Genomic DNA, 20,016 nt, shown 5'->3' on the forward strand with positions numbered 1-20,016 from the left:
GCAGTAGAGGCACCCTCCTTCCTCCCTCAGCACCTTGAGAGCCTCACGGGTAAGTAGCGCGCTTTACAAGTTCCTTGATTGATTGACTGTATCTATTTTTTCTGTGCATTTGTCTCAATTTCATAATTTTGGAAGTAAACCTAACCCTTAAGAGGAACCATTCCACTAATTTTACAGTGATACCAAATTTTATGCGTTTTTTGGTTTGGGTTCTATTAATGCAGAGGAAAGGAAAAGGTTTTCTGACAATATGGATCACATTGGAGCGAGTGCTGCTGAGCAAGAGCTTGCACCTTTTAATCCGCTACAATCTTATGGTGGGAGAAATCTTCCACATCAGATATAATGCACAAATCACTATCACTCCATGAGAATTCCTGAACCTTCTTAAGTACTAAACCTCAAACAAATGGTGCAGTGTTTGAAGTCAGCAACAGCGAAACAGCCCAAAAAGTAAAATGAAAATATGTATCATGCCTTCTGATGAATTCCATGCTTACCTTGAAAACCCTGCAAATTTTCAAAGCCATATGAATCAATAAACCCGATTGCAGTACAATATGAAAAGAATAAGTACAGAAACTGATATTGCATTACCAACGAATAAGTGTCTTAAAATGTTTCTGTCATGATATGTGTTGAAAAATACACAGATGAAGCATCTTATCTAAAGATGCTTTGACAACTGGCAACAAAAAGACAATTGATAGCTCTACAAATCTATGCTGATATAGTTGTAGAACATTTGCAGGCCACTAGCTGAGAACCTGTTGGTACAGTGTGTGAAAACCTTAAGCATCAGTGGTTTCCCAACAAATAAAAATCGGGAGGGGGGGAGGAAGAGGGATTCACGAAATAAAGAAATAGCAATTTTGACTACAGGCGCAACTTAGACAGATGCACCTTCAGAAAAAACACAATAAGAGGTATACATTCAGCCAAATTTTGACAAGTTCCACAATAACTAAGACCACGCTTTATTAATCATAATTATACATAGAATTGAATCCGTACAAGATATGCTAATTAATAACGCTCTCTTCATGTGTGGAGGCAGATTGGGATCTGTACCAAGAGCTTCTTTTTGAAGAGTTTGCAGAGGCTCGTGAACTCCTACCGTCTAAATTTGATGCTTCCTTTTTGGCTAATATTTTCGCCAAGAACTAAAAGAGAAGAACAAAATAACATTATTTATGATGGCTTCCAACTCCATAAACATGAGGTGATGATTCAGGTGTTAGTAATTATCATTATTTCTAGCCAGTGGTGCATTAACTTTAAAATACGCAGTCATGCAAGAGGATTAACAGGATATTTCATGAAACAGAGGAACAAGGCACTTTACTATACCTGATTTACAAGCTTAGGAAAAGGATACACAGATCAGACGCTGAACTGTGTAAAGGCGGTGGAAGTGCCACTCTGCCAAGCAATGACACACTTGTACATGAAAGCTGAGAAGGGAGATAGCAGGGTTTGGTAAATGGCCGGGGTCCAGTTTATAGGGCACTGGTGTTCAAACTGTGGGGCAACCCCTCTAGGGGGCTTGAAGAGGGATCAAGAGGGGCTCTTTTTTTTTCTTTAAGTCGAGCCTAGAGCAGCGCATGCGCTGCTTGCTCGACTTTTAGTAAGGGGGTTTTCAAAGTGCTACCCACAAGTTTTTCCTGGCCTCAAGCTTGCGTGCACGAGGGCGTGCACGTGTCCAGGCGCCATCTGCCTTTCTTATCTCTTCCTCCGCATCGCTGGCCATTACTTTCATTTTCGCGGCCGTGAAAGTGCTTGTCTTGTTAATAAATGTTAATACTTGCGAACATCAAATTAAATAATCGCAGACATACATTAGCATGCATGAATTAAGATAATAGACTTTGACAATAATAGGGTACTCTGCAACTGTCTGCAAACAAGTTTTCTTTAATGTAAGAATGGCCCTGGCAAGATGAAAGATGCCCACAAACTACAATCTCACGCTGCTGAAAGCAGGGGTCGGAGAGTGAGGGACGAGCCATCTGAATCATGCTGTGATCGGAGTTATTTCCTGAGCACTGAAGGGCCGCGCGTCCCGTGCGATAATTATCGCACTCAATAAAATAACATACCGAGGCCTTTGTTTTTTATAAAGTACAGTAATTATCGCCTAGCACAAGTTTCGCCTTAAAATTGCAGCAGAACGTGGATTTTTATGTTCAAAGTATTTTCCCGACATATTTCTACCAATAAATTTCACCAGTTTTGACCTGCCGAAATGTATATGAGGATGTGGATGCTACCACAGCCAATATTCACCAGGTGGAATAAAATCGCCAAAATTCATAATTTTAATGTATGTATATCAGAATTATAAAGGGCGCTTATAATGAGGCCCTATGTGGGAAGCATGGACTGGGTACTGATATTTTGGAAAAACCACCATTGATGTGCTAGGTCCGGGTAAACATGCACATTGTAATCTGTTTCTTTTCAATATGTTGATCCGTTCCATTTCAGACATTGCTAGATCACCAGATTAAACAAACTATAGAAAGGCCTATAGTTTTATCCTTGACCTATATCAATGTTTTTCTGCCCCCTTAGAATGACCATTCTGGACTGAGCTGGATATAAACGTGGCATCCATTCCCTGTTGTTGAGTACGCTGTGCATTCCTCTGCGCACATGACAGTCATTTAGTTACTCATTCACTCGCTCAGTCATATCGGCCTGTCCCGGGCCACCCATGTACAATCAGCCTTGCAGTGACCAGATGGCCATCAATTGCATACATTAGTTGCCACACTGATGTGCTCCTTTAGCAAAAGGTGGCAACTGCAGCTGAAGGAGAGAGTGGGAAAGCACTGGCTTATCTAACATTTTTTTTTTAAATTAATTGTTTTATTGCGTTGTACAAACAAGGAACAGCAATCCCCAACAAGCATCGAACCCCTCCCCCCCCGCACACACAGATCAGAGTTTCGAATTGACATGTCTCCAGCACCCGTTACCAGGACTACACAGCCATTTAACCAACAACCCGTAGACCGGGCAGGCGGCGAACAGTACATTCAGGCTTGATAAAGCAGACTGGATAAACCCCCTCAAAAGCCTAACAAAATATAGGCACTGGGATGGACATCATTCACTCCGGTTCTGCCTTGATCGTGGCTTCTTCTTCCACCCCACTGAGCTCACCCTCCCCTTTACTCTTCCTGTTAACCATATATGTCTGAAACAGTCCCCAGAAATGTTTTGGCCGGCTCCTAGGTGGAAGCACCTCATTGTATACTTCAGACTGTGTGCAACAATATAGCATATCCCGCATCCAACTCTGAACCGTGGGAGTTGGCCCCCTCAGCCAGTGCCTGGCCACCTCGCATTTCGCCATTAGCAAACCCATGCCTACCAGTCTGCGTGAGGACCTAGGCAACTGTTTAGTGTAGCCTAAGAGCACAAGCGCTGGGCCCTGTGCAATCTCCATCTCTGTGATTCTGCTGAGTTCCGCAAACACATCACTCCAGAAGGTCTGCACCCCCGGACACTGCCAGGCAAGGTGCAGAAAATCTGCGACCGGCGTGTGGCATCGTTCGCACTCTGCTGCCACGCGGAGGCCATATCTGTGTAAGCGCTCTGGGGTGTAATAGACCCTATTTAAAAATTTTAAGTGAATCAGCCTATGTTTACCATTGAGGGAAATACGCCTAGTATTCTTGCAGCAGTATCGCCACATCTCGTCAGCAATTGGCATCTGCAAGTCCCTCTGCCAAGCCAGTCTCTCCGCTGTGTACTGCGTCTCCCTATGGGATAGGGCTATTCTGTATAAATTGGTTACTAGTTTATGAGGAGTCTCTGCTTTCAACACAAAGGGGAGTTCGAGGACCTTTGGAGGCTCCGCAAGGTCTTCTCCCAGCTGCTCTAGTAGGGCGCACTGCACCCTATGGAATTGGAAGCGTTGTAGCAGTGTCTCTGTGCCCCCAGTGCTGCGCACCTGTTCCCATGTTTTGGCCCTCCCCTCCTGAAATAGATCTCCTGCCTTGGTGATGTTAAGCTTATGAAGTTCCTCAATCACTGCCCTATCTCTGCAGGGGGCCAACCATTGTGTCCATTCCACCGGCATACACGGTGAGTATAACAAACCCCCCCCCCTGGTGCTGCAACAGACTATGCCATGCATGGTTAGTAGATGCTATGGAGTCTAGTATTTCCGTTCTGAAGTCCACGGCTCAAAATATCGTTGCAGGTAAAGGAAGCGGTTCTGCAAACAATTTCTCCACTCTAAGATGCGGTATCTGCAGGTTGCCATGTATCCAAGCATGCAAGTGTGCCCCCTGTGCTACCCTGTAGTAGAGTTCCAAATCCGGGGCTCCCAGGCCTCCCATGTTATATGGTAGTGTAAGTGTCTTCCATTTCACCCGTGGCTGTTTGCCCGTCCAAGCAAGTTTTACCATGATTTGAGTCAGTCTATGAAAGAATGTGCGGGGCAACACTATGGGAACATTGGTAAAAAGGAATAACATCCTCGGCAATACCACAATTTTCATAATCGAGATCCGACCCAGCAGAGACAGGGGTAGTTTACACCAAGCTTCCACATTATCCTCTAGTGCAGAGGTATTCAAACTTTTCCAGGTTGAGCCCCCCCAGCTGAATTCCCCCAGATGTTGGGCCCCCCCACCACCCGACCGAAACCTCGGGAATCCGGCACACCACATGATCGACTGCAACGCGCACACCACGGGCCATATCCGGAAAACAATGCTCAACACAACAAGAGTGCCTAGCAAACTGCAGGCCTGTGAGTGGGTGTGGCGAAACGACAGAGGCGTACCACACAGCTCAAAACACAATCCTCCAAGGCAAAGGAAGTCATCACTCCTCCCCATCCATCAAGTACACCTTGTCATCCACCAACTCCCCCACCATTCATTCCTTGCCTCCATGTGTGCCCCATCCACATCCAAACCTCTTCAACCACTTGCAAACCCATCCACCATCCATCCCTCCATCCATCATCTCACCCATCCATCCCTTCATCCACCCCCTCACCCATCCATCCATCCATCATCCATCCATCCATCCCTTCACCCAATCCATCCCCTCACTAATCCATCCACTCTTCCACCCATCCATTCATCCACCCACGCATCCATCCAACCTCTCACCCCTTCACCCAAGCTATCCTCCCACTCATTCATCCACTCCTCCATTCATTCATCCATCCACTCCTCCATTCATCCATCCACTCTTCCACCCATCCATCCACTCCTCCACCCATCCATCCAGTCACTCATCCATCCAACCACCCACCCTCTAACCCATCCAGCCATCCCCCCACCCACTCATCCATCCACCCAGTCACTCATCCGTCCACCCACTCAACCCCCCACTCTTCCATCCACCCACCCATCCATCCATACCTCCCGCTCTCCACCCTCCCCCACTCATGCATGGACTCTCTGACCCATCCATCTCCATGCTCCTCTCCCATCTATGCACACACCCGCCCATCCACTCTGCCAATCATTCATCCATGTCCTCACTCATCCATCCATCCCCTCACTAATCCATCCACTCTTCCACCCATCCATCCATCCACCCACGCATTCATCCAACCACTCACCCCTTCACCCAAGCTATCCTCCCACTCATTCATCCACTCCTCCATTCATTCATCCATCCACTCCTCCATTCATCCATCCACTCTTCCACCCATCCATCCACTCCTCCACCCATCCATCCACTCACTCATCCATCCAACCACCCACCCTCTCACCCATCCAGCCATCCCCCCACCCACTCATCCATCCACCCAGTCACTCATCCGTCCACCCACTCAACCCCCCACTCATCCATCCACCCACCCATCCATCCCTCCCGCTCTCCACCCTCCCCCACTCATGCATGGACTCTCTGACCCATCCATCTCCATGCTCCTCTCCCATCTATGCACACACCTGCCCATCCACTCTGCCAATCATTCATCCATGTCCTCACTCATCCATCCATCCGCCCCCTCTCTCTCCATTCCCCCCTCACCCTGCCACCCATCCCACCATCCAGCCTTCACCCATCCACCCACTCATCCATCCACTCATCCACTCATGAATCCATCCATTGACCTCTCACCCACTCCTTCACTCCTCCATCCATCCCCCCGTCCATCCACCCTCCTCAATCACCCATCCATCCCCACACCCACCCCTTCACTCATCCATCCATCCCTTCATTCACCCCTTCACCCATCAATACATCAATCCATCCATCACCTCTCTCATCCATCCACCCACGGACTCGTCCACCATCCACCCCCCCATCGATCCATCCACCATTTCACTGATCCATCCATCCCTCCACCCATCCATCTGCCCTTCCAACCATACACACATCCATCCACTCCCATCCATCCCTCCACTCATGCATCCATCCTCTCTCCCACCATCCATCCACCCCTTCACCCATCCATCCTTCCCCTCACTCATCCATCCACCCCCCCACCCATACATCCACCATGTCACCCACACATCCACCATTCCACCCATCACTCCACCCATACATCCACCACTCCACCCATACATCTATTCACCCACATGGCAACATAACGGACGTCTGGTGGCCGGCTCCACCCGACATCCCTCGCTCTCCCTCTAGCTGCCTCTGTCTCCCTCGCTCTCCTTATGTCTCCCTCGCCATGCCTCCCTCGCTCTCCCTCCCTCTGTCTCCCTCGCTCTCTCTCACTATGCCACCCTCGCTCTCCCTCTGTCTCCCTCGCTCTCCATCTGTCTCCCTCCCTCTCCCTCACTCTGCCTCCCTCGCTCTCCCTCTGTCTGCCTGTCTCCCTCCCTCGCTCTCCCTCTGTCTGCTTGTCTCCCTCCCTCGCTCTCCCTGTCTGCCTGTCTCACTCCCTCGCTCTCTCGCTCTCCCTCTGTCTGCTTGTCTCCCTCCCTCGCTCTCCCTCTGTCTGCCTATCTCCCTCCCTCACTCTCCCTCTGTCTGCCTGTCTCCCTCCCTCGCTCTCCCTCTGTCTGCATGTCTCCCTCCCTCACTCTCCCTCGCTCTGCCTCCCTCGCTCTCGCTCTGTCAGCCTCTGTCTCCCTCCCTCGCTCCCCCTCTGTCTGCCTGTCTCCCTCCCTCGCTCTCCCTCCGTCTTTCTGTCTCTGTCTCCTTCCTCCCTCCCTCTCCCTCTTCATCTCACCATGCCTGTGTGTGCCCGGGCTGACACAGCTTCTGGGCACACACACACTCAGCCAGCCAGCCGCACTCGAGCACTTCACACCTCTTCAAGAAACCATTCGCATGCTAATGAGCTTTGTTCAGCTCTTAGGCCCCTGCAGCCCCACTCTGACGGAAAACGCCCGCCCTCACAGAGAGTCTCTACATCACGCTGCCACAGGGACAAAGGAACGGGCACAAAGGGAAGATTGGAGTGGATAACGCGCCCCCCCAGGGGGGCGCGCCCCACAGTTTGAAGAACCCTGCTCTAGTGTGCTAAAGGCCACTCCATAGTTCTCTCTGAACACCAGATCTGAGTCAGTGTACAAGCGTATACCGAAGTACCTAATGGGCTCCGTTGTCCACTGCAGGGGGTATTCCACTTCGAACTCTTGTGTCACGGGGGTCAGCGGAAAGACTAGTGACTTCGTCCAATTTACTCAGAGACCGGACAGCGCACCAAAATGCACAACTTCGCACAGGACCGCCCCCAGGTTTTGTTCAGGCTCACGAACATACAGTAACGTGTCGTCCGCGTACATGGAGACTAAAATCCTATAAGTAGAGAATCCGATACCTTCCTGCCCATGGTATTCCCGCATTGCGCAGGCCAACGACTCATCCACCAATGCGTACAGTAGAGGAGTCAGGGGGCACCCCTGACGGGTCCCTCTGCCTATGGGAAATGAGTCAGTGACCAAGTCGGATCCTCGCAGTAGGTCTGTCATACAAGGTTCCAATCATTTGCAGAAACGGCCCCCCCCAGCCCTATCCTAGTTAAAACGTATCTCATGAAGGGCCACTCCACAGAGTCGAAGGCTTTCTCCATATCGAGAAACACCGCCACCGCCTTAACATCCTGCCTAACATGTTGCATTACGCCGAAAATCGTTCTAATGTTGTAAGTAAGATTCCTCTCTGGGATGAATCCTGCCTGTTCCGGTGCAACTAGCGTCGGAGCGAGTAGAGCCAAACGAGTCGCCAGCACCTTGGCATATATCTTCGTGTCAACGTTAAGTAGGGAGAGGGGTCTGTATGAGCTGCACTCGTCCGGTGCCTTGCCCAGTTTGGAGATCGCCACCAAGATGGCCTCCCTCATCGATTGTGGCATGCGGCCCGATATGCATAAGTCATCAAACAATGTCTGCAAGTGTGGAATCAACATGTCCTGAAATGCCTTGTAGAACCCCACCGTGAGCCCAACCGCCCCCGGACCACTACTAGCCCTCATGCTCGTCAATGCCTCCGCTATTTCATCCTTCTCTATGGGGCACATTAGGAATTCCCTATGCGCGTTAGTAAGCGTGGGTAGCTCCATGTGTTCGAGATAATCCAACATTTCCTCTTCTTCTTCCCCACTCTTGGATGAGTACAAGGCTGCGTAGTATTGCCTGAACCTGTGTGCAACATCTGCCTCCTCCGTGAGAACGTCTCCCGCCTCTGACCTGACGGACGTGACCTGCGTCCGGCCCCTCTTACCCTTCAGTATTCTCGCCAGTACCGAGCTTGGTCTGTCGCCCTCGTCCATATACGCGCGCCTTCGCGTAATTTCCCATATGTTGGATCTCCCTATCCGCTTCCTCATTAAACTGATCTAGAAGCGTTTTAGTCTCTCGCTCCGTTGCCGTGTCTGCCTCCCTCCTCTGCCGTTGCTGTAGGTGACCCAGCTGCTTCTCAAGGTCAGAAAGGCGTTGTCTGATAGATCGAAGGACCCCCGAGTGTTTGGATATCGCCACACCTCTGATGTAGACCTTAAAGGCATCCCAAACAGTTTGAAAGCTGTCCACGGAGCCCATATTTGTCTCAAAGAATGTGTCTATTGCCTCCGCTATTTCCCCCCAAAAAAGAGGATCGAGTAGGGCGGGAAGCGCCAGGTGAAAGGACGGACTACCCTCCTAGGAGTGGCCAGGACCAGCAAGAGCGGCGAATTGTCAGCGCGTACGCGGGAGGACCCTGCAGTCCCGCAGCTGGCTCATCAGCGATGAAGACATAAGCCAGTAATCTATTTGGGTATGGATATTGTGGTAGGCCGAATAATGCGTGAATCCACCCTGTTTTGGGTGTCATGCCCACCAAATGTCTTCCAAGTCAAGGCCGGTTATGGTGCTATCTAACTGGCGCGCGGCCACCGAGAGTCTGCGGGCAGGGCCTGCCAATCTATCTAGCCTCGGGTCCAGAACCAAATTAAAGTCCCCACCCCATATGAGCCGCAGGTGGCGGTAAGCGCCTGCAACAACGTCTAGCGATTCATAAAATTCCGGGCAATCAAAGTTCGGCCCATACACGTTTGTCCATGTCTCCAAAGCAATTGTTCGAGAGCCCTAGCCGTGTGCTTGGCCATAGTAGCGTGTCTGTGTCGCACTCCAGAAACAGCAATCCAGGCCATCAAGGCCCCTGCACCGCCCTCACATCTAAACTACCAGGGACAAATCAAACCTCTGAACTGTCCCCAAGATCAGACCTCGCGGCTCACAGTGGCTCATACTCCTTACCGCCCTGTGCAGCGTGCATGAGAACTGTAGTCACTCCTGCTCATCCAGCTGGCTGCTCCTCTCATCGCCATCCGGCGGCTTGTTCCCATCTCTACGTTGTTCTCGCGACCATCCTTTCAAGGCTTGTTGCAGGGCTCTAGGGTCAGTGAAGAGGCGGGACCGTCCCTGTCGATTGACATGCAATTTTGCAGGGTACAGCATTGCGTAGTCCAGACCCAGGTCTCTAAGTTGTCTTTTGTACGGGGCAAAGTGCTTGCGGGCTTCCTGCACTCTGGGCGTAAAATCCGGGTAGAGCGAGATCTCCGAGCCCTCATATTGCAGCGACTTCTTGTCCCTGTAGTTGAGCAACTTAGTAATAATGGGGCGAAGCGGTGCTCCAGGGAGTGGGCACGGGCCCAGCGAGCGGTGTGCACGCTCCACCACAAACATTGGAGAGAATGTCCCCTCGCTGAGGAGGGTGATCAGGAGTTTTTCAACGAACTTCTCCATGTTGCCCGTCCGGGTCGTTTCTGAAAGGCCCGTGATGCGTAGGTTGCAGCGACGAGAGCGAGCCTCCAAGTCTTCAGTTTTGTCTTGCACTGCCTGCATTAGCTTCTCAATCTTTTTATGATCAGTGTCTAGCTCCGTTTTGCCTCCTCAATCTCCGTCAGTCTTCTTTCGGACATATCGAGCCTTTCCACGTGTTTGTCGATCCGCTCGACCATTGTGTCCATTCTATAGGTGAGGGAGTCTATCTTCGAGCCTAGGGACGTCATACTGTTTTGGAGGCCCTTATCCATTGCCATGAGCATGCTCTTAATGTCCGTACCTCCTGCAGCTTCGTCTTCATCCTGCGTGTTGATTTTGTCTGCGCCCGTGGATTTCTGTGATTTTGAGCACCTTTGTGCGAAGGAGCGCTTGCTCTGCGTCTTGTCGCCTCTGCCCATACTGCCAACCCGTGCCAGCCGTCGTGGGTACCTCGTGCTACTAAGTGCTATGAGCTCCTGTGAATCCTGGATTGTCAAGGCTCACAATGTACCTGTGTAAGAGCTGTGAACTGCCACAGCTCATTCAGGTAGGTGCGCAGCTAGGTCCCCGCCTTAGACGATCTGACCCGAACACTCAGGGCTGCCACTCCGCCTCGCTTTCCCCTTAGTCCTCTTGACTGCGGTTCCTGGCCCTATTGTGATCCCGCAGTTCACCCCAGATCAATCCGCTCCACAGTATGGGGTTTCCAGGTCCAATCCGCCACCGCAGGAAGAAGGGGGCGGGGGCGACACAAACGTATATCCAGGTGTTAGTGAGGCCAGGGTGGACTGTGCGTCAACTATCTTCTGCTGCCACTAGTTCAGAGGAAGGGTCCACAGGAGATCTCCCATTTGAGCAAGGCAGCTGGGACTGAGGATGTGTCGTCACCAGACTATTCCTGTTGTCCCCTCGTGAGCCCAGCGCCTATTGGCCTCAGGTAATTCCCAAGGCACTGCTTATACTCTCATGGGCCACTCGCGGCCCCCCCACCTCCAATTTCGCGGCCCCCTCTTTTTCGGGGCCGCCGTCCTTCGCCGCGGCACTGCAGCTACCTGTGTGCCCCGCCAAGCACCGTCTCACTGTTGCTCCGAGACCTTGAGCGCCAACAGCTGGCTCCGGTCCGGCACCCTGCCGCCGGAGCCGCGACGGAAGCGTGGATCCCGGACCTTCGCTCCGCAGTGGTAGGAGGGGGGGGGGGGGGGAGTGGGGGGGTAGACGCCGGGTCGCAAACCTCCTCAATCGGGACCGGGGGGGGTGGGTGGCGCGCGGCGCTCCGATCCTCCAGTGCCACCACCTAGCCCGCTCCCGGTCCTTCCGCTCACAGAGACTGCACGCACTGTTACATAGCGCGGGCACAGGGAGCACTCCAGGGTCTGACTGCAAGGCCTACCACCTCGCCGAACTGCCGCGGCCGATATCGTTGGATCTATGGCGCCCAGTCACAAGCACGAGCCTGTCGCTGCAGCGTCCAGCTTTCCTCCGTCTAGGGGGGTATTTTAATCGTGCCAAAGGCGGGTTCTGATGCAGGATAATGTAGGATGATGCATACAACGAGAGAGAGCTCTAGGCTCAGGCGACTATCTCCGTATTTGGCAAGCTCCGCGCCCCTGGCTTATCTAACTCTTAGTGGTGCCCAACTATGGCCTAAAGGTATCTTGGTCTAATAATTCATCAAAGTCACCACCAATGGATGCTGTCAGCCAGGGCACGAGTCAGGGCTACACCCAGGTACACTGCGTCCCCCCACTCTTTTTACAGGGTGGACGCCGTCCCCCCTGCCAAGAAGTTGGGCCCCACAGACCCCAGTAGTGCATGCATCGTATTAGTGAAAGGGAGACGAGTTTTATTCTTCCACAACTTGCTAACAAAGAGGAAGCATCCAGGTATTTTGAAAGAACACATCTAAAAACTGAATAAAACAGGATGGGGCCATCTGTGACCCAGATAGTCGCATACGTTGTGAAGTCATGAGGTCATTTGCATATAGTCTTACTTGGTCAGTCCCCCAACTTCTTTTTGTAGGACTTGTGCCCTGCTGTAAGCACTCTTGCACTGATCAGGCTCCAAGTCAGGTCAGTGGCACTCTGGTAGGTGTTCTCTGGCTGAAGCTCGTGCTCATCTGAATTAGCGATGTGCGAAAGTGCATGGTAAAAACTCAGAACGCAACATATTTTTCTTTTATTATGGGGAGCTATGCAAAGTTTAATCCCACATCTAGTTAAACAAGTATTGGCATAGCCAAATGGTGTTGCTTTTGGGATCTTATAAGTGTTTAGCCTTGCAACAATTGGTGTTGTTGCACCAAGGATATTGTGCTGCATAACTAAATACTTATAAGGTCTCAAAAGCGAGACCTATTGGCTATGCCAACGCTTGTTTTACAAGGACGAACAAAGCAAAACAAAAGGGGATGATGGACGGAGGGTTTGAGCAAATCAAACACTCACCCCCAGTCAACTGATCTGGGTTTAATCCATCACCATTCTTTAGCTCACCCAGCCACCCCAGTTCAGACATGGCCATATGCAAATCAGTCTGACCCTGTGCGTCATGGGAACAGTCCAGCCCGAACTGCCAAGCCATGTCTTCCCTGGACCGGAAACAAGCATTCTGAGCCTTCTCAATACTTCTCTGCTCCAAGGGATTGTACCGGAATCGTTTAAGGATGCAGTCCTGCTGCCTCTCTTGAAAAAACCAGGAGCAGATTCCAATGTCCTCTCGAACTACAGACCCATTTCCTTGCTTCCGTATTTGGCCAAGGTACTGGAAGCGCACGTCACCTCTCACCTCTCACTTTTCATTGAACAGTCAGGTGTGCTACATCCCTCACAGGCCGGTTTTCGACCAGCCCATTCAACCGAGTCAGTTATCGTAGCGGTCTTGGACTCCCTACGCCTCAGTGCTGACTTGGGAATACCTCTAGCGCTGGTCCTGCTTGATCTGTCTGCCGCGTTTGACACGGTCGACCACAACATCCTTCTCGACCGTGTCAGATCTGTGGGCATCTGCGGCCGTGCCCTTGACTGGCTCAGATCTTTTCTTTGCGGCCGCACTCAAGCGGTCGGTCTCCCCCCTTTCTCCTCCCACAAACTCCATACCACTTGTGGAGTTCCCCAGGGCTCATCCCTATCACCGCTATTGTTTAACATCTATATGCTCCCTCTGCTTCAGTCCCTTCACTCATTCAAAGTCACTACCTTCAACTACGCAGATGATCTGCAACTCACCTTCACAATTGATAACTCCCCTGACTCAATCCACCAATTTCAGAACACCATGCTCCATATCTGCCAGTGGATGGATGTGAATCAACTCAAGCTGAATCCGGGCAAAACGGAACTGGTCTTGTTCGGCGATAGTCATCGTTTCTGGGGCCCCCAATACTGGCCATCCAATTTGGGGTCCCCACCTGTGCCGTCTAGATCAGTCAAAAGCTTGGGGGTAGTTATTGACGACAAGCTTTCTTTAAAACCTCAGGTTAATTCCGTTGTGTCCACCTGCTTTTTCCAATTACGGAAAATAAAGAAGATCAGTCGGATGCTCACTCGATCTGCTCTGACGCAGGTTGTAAGAGCATTAGTGTTGTCTCACTTAGACTACGCTAATGCCATCTACCTCGGCCTGCCTCTCACCCTTAGCAGACGTCTACAGATGGCACAAAACCAGGCAGCGAGACTGATATATCACCATCCACGATGGCAGTCAGCCAGACCGCTTCTGAAGCAACTTCATTGGCTTCCGATTCAACATCGTGTCACTTTTAAATCGGCCTGCAAACTTTTAAATCCCTTCACAATTGCGGCCCTCAGTTCATTCAAAAACTTCTTCTTAGGTACACCCCCTCTCGCAGCCTTCGCTCTGCTTCCCAAATTCTCCTGACTATCCCCCGCTACAAGCTGTTGCGCAAGGGAGGCCGCAGGTTTGCCACCCTTGCTCCCAAGTTATGGAACTCTCTCCCCTTGGAGATTCGTTCCTGCACTGCTCTTCTACCATTCAGGAAGCTCTTAAAGACATGGTTGTTCACCCAGGCTGCGGCCTAGTGCTTGAGGTCTCTAGTAAAGTCAGTTCCCTGTTGGTCAGCGCCATGAAACCTTTGGGTGTGCGAGCGCTTTATAAAACTTTGATAAGATAAGATCCTGGGACTGGTTTCGGATTCATAATCCTCATCATCCAGGCTATCTTGAATCCAGGTGGTTTCTTGAGCAGATAGTGTCTGTTCACAAAAGATACTAAAAAGTATTTTGCTGATCTTTCAATTCATTTTGTGTGGCTGTATATGCAAAACTCCTTTGCTTCCCCGAAGGATGATCTGTAGATGCGGTTGTGGATCCTGCAAGCAAGGGATGCAAGTATATTGTCATGAGGTTTCACTTTCTGAAACCTTGTTATTAGAATCTGATCTCCTGTCTTCATCTCCTACAATTGTTCACGGAGGCTTCCGGACTGACCATTAATCCAGCGAAATCAGTTTTGGTGCCACTGGTGCCCGCGCAAGACTGTTTTGACTAGCAAACTGACATTCCAATCCGTCACTTAAGTTTCCTCTACTTGGACACACAGGTTGCTCTTATCCCGGAACTGACCTGGTCTTCGAACGTTACCCATCTTACTTGCAGGATTAAATTCCACTTTAAGAATGGGCAGAAACTACCACTGAATGTTATGGGAAAGATCACCTTATATAAAATAATGGTGTTGCCTAGATTCTTATATCTTCTGCAGAACATTACCCAAAGTATTCCCCTTCATTGGTCCAGAGAGGTGAATTCACTGGCCATCTCCTTTCTTTGGCATATCTCCAGAGCCTGCTTGGCCTTTTCCACTTATCAGAGTGCCCCATATAAGGGAGGTCTTGGGATGGTTAATTTATACTTATATTATCTGGCCACTCATCTCTTGGTTGTTAATGATCAGTTGACCGGAGGCTGGCCGGATCCGGCATACTGGCTGGAACTTGCTACAATAGGATTTCCCAATATCATGACCTTGATCTACGGTAGTACTATACCAAGCACAATACCAGCGGTGACCCGTCTGATATTCACGAGTTGGAAACACAAAGGGTGGTGGAAGACACTCACATAAGATACTCTGCTATGGCATGGTACGTGTCTGGGTGAGGTGGCATCACTTTCCATGTTTATGTATTCTTGTACATGCTGAATTTATTGTAATGCTGGGCCTGCAACTAATTTTGGATGTAATTGTCAAATGGTTTGTGTATTCGGGAATGCCTACGTGACTTCTTGTTCATTTCCAAAAAACAATAACATTTGTTTATCAAAAAATAATAATCTGATTTCTTCCTCTAGAGCATGGGTACTCACAAACTTTCTCTCGGGGGGCCAAATTTACAGTGTGGTTTATGTCAGAGGGCCGCACCGGTGGGGGCGGGGTCAGTGGGGGAAGGGGTGGGGCTAGAGCAACAACAAAAAAACTGTGACTATGAGGTTGATCACAGGTCCCTGCAGCGGACGCCTTCGTCCACTGAGCCACCAGACCCGGCATACACACATCTCTCTCTCTCTCTCGTTCTTTCTCTCTCTCCCTCACTCTCTCTCCCTCTGTCTCCATCTGTCTCCCTCACTCTGACTGTCTCTCTCCCTCTGTCTCACTCCCTCTCTCCCTCTGTCTCACTCACTCCGACTGTCTCACTCCCTCTCTCTCACTCACTCTGAATGTCTCCCTCTCCATCTCTGTCTCCCTCTCCATCTCTGACTCCCTCTCCATCTCTGTCTCCCTCTCCATCTCTGTCTCCCTCACTCTGTCTCCCTCTCCATCTCTGTCTCCCTCACTCTGTTTCCCTCTCCCTCAGTTTCCCTCTCCCTCAGTTTCCCTCTCCCTCACTCAGTTTCCCTCTCCCTCAGTTTCCCTCTCCCTCACTCAGTTTCCCTCTCCCTCAGTTTCCCTCTCCCTCACTCAGTTTCCCTCTCCCTCAGTTTCCCTCTTCCTCAGTTTCCCTCTCCCTCAGTTTCCCTCTCCCTCACTCAGTTTCCCTCTCCCTCAGTTTCCCTCTCCCTCACTCAGTTTCCCTCTCCCTCAGTTACCCTCTCCCTCAGTTTCCCTCTCCCTCACTGTTTCCCTCTCCCTCAGTTTCCCTCTGTCTTACTCTGTCTCCCTCCCTCACTCTCCCTTGCCCTCACCTGCCCTCACCTGCCCTCACTCTCCCTCACTCTCCCTTGCCCTCACCTGCACTCACTCTCCCTCACTCTCCCTCGCCCTCACCTGCCCTCACTTTCTCTCACTCTCCCTCTCCCTCACTCTCCCTCGCCCTCACTCTCCCTCGCCCTAACTCTGCCTCGCCCTAACTCTGCCTCGCCCTCACTCTCCTGCCCTCACTCTCCTGCCCTCACTCTCCTGCCCTCACTCTCCTGCCCTACCTTGCCCTACCTCACTCTCACTCTCTCTCACTCTCTCTCCCTCTCTCCCTCTCCCTCACTCTCCCTCACTCTCCCTCACTCTCCTGCCCTCACTCTCCTGCCTTCACTCTCCTGCCCTCACTCTCCTGCCCTCACTCTCCCTCACCCTCACTCTCCTGCCCTCACTCTCCCTCACTCTCCCTCACTCTCCCTCGCCCTCACTCTCCCTCGCCCTCGCTCTCCCTCGCCCTAACTCTGCCTCGCCCTAACTCTGCCTCGCCCTCACTCTCCTGCCCTCACTCTCCTGCCCTCACTCTCCCTCGCCCTCACTCTCCCTCTCCCTCACTCTCCCTCGCCCTCACTCTCCCTCGCCCTCACTCTCCCTCGCCCTCACTCTCCCTCGCCCTAACTCTGCCTCGCCCTAACTCTGCCTCGCCCTCACTCTCCTGCCCTCACTCTCCTGCCCTCACTCTCCTGCCCTACCTTGCCCTACCTCACTCTCACTCTCTCTCACTCTCTCTCCCTCTCTCCCTCTCCCTCACTCTCCCTCACTCTCCCTCACTCTCCTGCCCTCACTCTCCTGCCCTCACTCTCCTGCCTTCACTCTCCTGCCCTCACTCTCCTGCCCTCACTCTCCTGCCCTCACTCTCCCTCACCCTCACTCTCCTGCCCTCACTCTCCCTCACTCTCCCTCGCCCTCACTCTCCCTCGCCCTCGCTCTCCCTCGCCCTCACTCTCCCTCGCCCTCACTCTCCCCCTCACCCTCACTCTCCTGCCCTCACTTTCCCTCGCCCTCACTCTCCCTCGCCCTCCCTCGCCCTCACTCTCCCTCGCCCTCACTCTCCTGCCCTCACTCTCCTGCCCTCACTCTCCTGCCATCACTCTCCCTCGCCCTCACTCTCCCTCGCCCTCACTCTCCTTCCCTCCCTGTCTCCCGCCCTCCCTTTCCCTCCCTCCCTGTCTCCCTCCCTCCACCTTGCCCGTGTGCGCCCGGGCTGATACAGCTTCTGGGCAGGCACACACACAAACACAGCCTCACCGGAGCACTTAAACAGGTCTTTAAAAGACCATTCGTATGTTAATGAGGCTGTGTCACCTCTTAGCCCCCTGAAGCCCCACTCTGACTACGACGGGAATCGCCTGGCCCCCAAAGACCAGCAGTCTGAGTCGCGCTGCCGCAGGGGTGTTTGCTAACACTGTAAAAAAAATTTTTTAAACACGGGTACATGTCTGCATGGTCCGCGGGCCGCCAGCAAAGGCTTGCCGGGCCGCTGACGGCCCGCGGGCCGTACTATGAGTACCCGTGCTCTAGAGCCTACAGCATTTGATGTGGTCTGAAACATTCAAAGCTCATTTACAGTTCTAATAAGCCAGAGGCGGCTCTAGGCTCATGGTGGCCCTGGGCAGGGAGCATAGGTAGAGGCCCGGCCGGGTCCCCGCACCATTTCTTAAGAGCCTCAGGGGCCCCGGCCGGTGCCGCACCATTTCTTAAGAGCCTCAGGGCCCCCCGGTAGGGGCCCGCACCATTTTTAAGAGCCTTAGGGGCCCCAGCCAGGGCCTGTGCACCATTTATAAGTGCCTCAGGCCTGGTGTGGTCGCACCTGGGGTTTGGTGGCCCTGTGCAGGTGCACAGCTTGCACATGCCTAATGCCGGCCCTGAATAAGCCCAATATCATTGTCAACGAGCAGCCAATGAATATGCTTATCATAGTGAAATTTCAAGTAGAGTATACAATAGACAGATTACTACACCAACTGAACTTGTTTTCATTTACAGAATGCAGGAGGCTGTCAGGAACCATGAAGGAAACAATCAGGACCTGGTCAGGCCACTAGAGCGGCATGCATTCCGTGATTCTTAGTTGAAGATATGGCAATTGACCTCAAAGGCCACCAGGAAGTTGAAAAATGGATAATTAGTCTTGAAAAGTAGGGCCCAAAGGCAGGCTATCGATGAAGTAATGGAATAAGCAAAACTTGCCAGAGGTAGTAAACTATGTGATATTAGAATTTGCTGACATAAAGCTTTTAGGGCACAGCCTTGTGTGTTCCTACTTCAGAACAGGTGCCTCCGGGGCTGCAGAGTACAATGAAGGATGAAGTAGAGCCCAATTGTCAAAGTGCTCAAGAGGTTTGGGATTAACTCTCTTGCATGTTTCTTGGTGTCAGACCAGCGAGGGTGCCCGCATGCAGGTGGAAGGAAGAGGTCATTGTGGATTGGTGGTGGTGCTCAGTCTATTAGCCTGGCTATGCTGACTTGAGTTAGAGAGCTTCAGGGGACTAGGGTTTGGACAGACAGATCCTAATGCATCAGACACCACAAGGTCACAATTTCTGTGCATGGTCAAATATGTTCGATGCAAAAAGAACAATTGATGGACAGAATGCAGAACAATGTCATACATTCACCCCAGTACAGTAATATGGGCCTACATCCATCGTTTTTTTGCTCACCACGCCATTCCAGTTTGGACCCAGCCATATGCAAATCAGTCTTGACCCTGCGCCCAATGGGAACAGTCCAGCCCGAACTGCAAGGCCAGGTCCTCCCTGGACTGGAAATAAGCATCCTAGGACCAGTTTCGGGCTCACTGTGTCACTGGAATCAAGCTATCCTGGCTGAAGAGGGGTGAAACCCCGAACCCGGTGGTGAACTGCAGATGAATGTTTAGGTTTGTTCTGCATTCTGTCCATCAATTGTTTGTCTTTTGCTTGTCAAATATGTTCAGCCTGTCAAAACTATGACACAAGGATGTGATGATGCAGTAGTTACCTTGAATCAAAATAATTTTTCTGTTGACATAATTTGATGGGGAGCATTAGGTAATGCAAAACTTTGTTAGAGGTCAAAATTAAAGTTTGGCCTACTGGGATACCACTGAAGTGGGAACGGAGACAGGCAAATGAGAAAGGCTTAAATCACAGTCAAGGTCATCGCAGACATCATCCATTTGTTGATTTATGCACAGTGATAATGGTTCACAGTAACACTGTTTTGGGTTGAGTGGCCCAAGCATGATTTTTGAAGTTACTCCTAGCAGATATTTGGTTAAAAATTGTATGGCACACACTCACCTCTTTTGTTTGTTTTGTAAGAATCCTGCTAGTGTGGGAACTGGCTAGTCATACCTCTGTGCTCTTTTATCTGTTACATGTCCCCAAACTACTTTTGTTGGGAGAGGTGTTAATCTGTAACTGGCAATACCATGGTAAGTTTAGTGGACTTTCTATAGGTTTCTAAGGGGACGTTCTTCTGGATGTGTGTGTGTGTCAGTCATGACAACATAACCTTCTCTATTCTGATTTAATGATTCCTCTGATTATTCAGTTGTCATAACTAAATTTATTAAAATCTAGATAAAACGTATCTGGTTGTAAGATATTCACATTTTGCACCTGCCAGATGTCTCTCTGTTCACTGTACAAGGGGTCTGGCTCTGCAGAGAGTTCTAGGATTGAGGGTATGGAGGAGAGTC

General features: G+C 51.1%; 1 protein-coding gene across 2 annotated transcripts in view; it reads right to left on the bottom strand.

Annotated features, from left to right (window-relative positions):
• Positions 1–957: 957 nt before the first annotated feature.
• The window catches only part of LOC147727349 (protein FAM47E-like), a 270,030-nt gene continuing 250,971 nt past the window's right edge, over positions 958–20,016 (bottom strand). For both annotated transcript variants that reach the window (XM_086961439.1, XM_086961438.1), the window contains exon 8: positions 958–1,163. In XM_086961439.1, the coding sequence (XP_086817565.1) occupies positions 1,023–1,163 (141 nt within the window). In that variant the 3' untranslated portion in view covers positions 958–1,022. The remainder of the gene's footprint in view (positions 1,164–20,016) is intronic.

The sequence above is a fragment of the Lissotriton vulgaris genome, chromosome 3_1 (genome assembly GCF_964263255.1).
Source record: "Lissotriton vulgaris chromosome 3_1, aLisVul1.2, whole genome shotgun sequence".
Taxonomy (NCBI): domain Eukaryota; kingdom Metazoa; phylum Chordata; class Amphibia; order Caudata; family Salamandridae; genus Lissotriton; species Lissotriton vulgaris.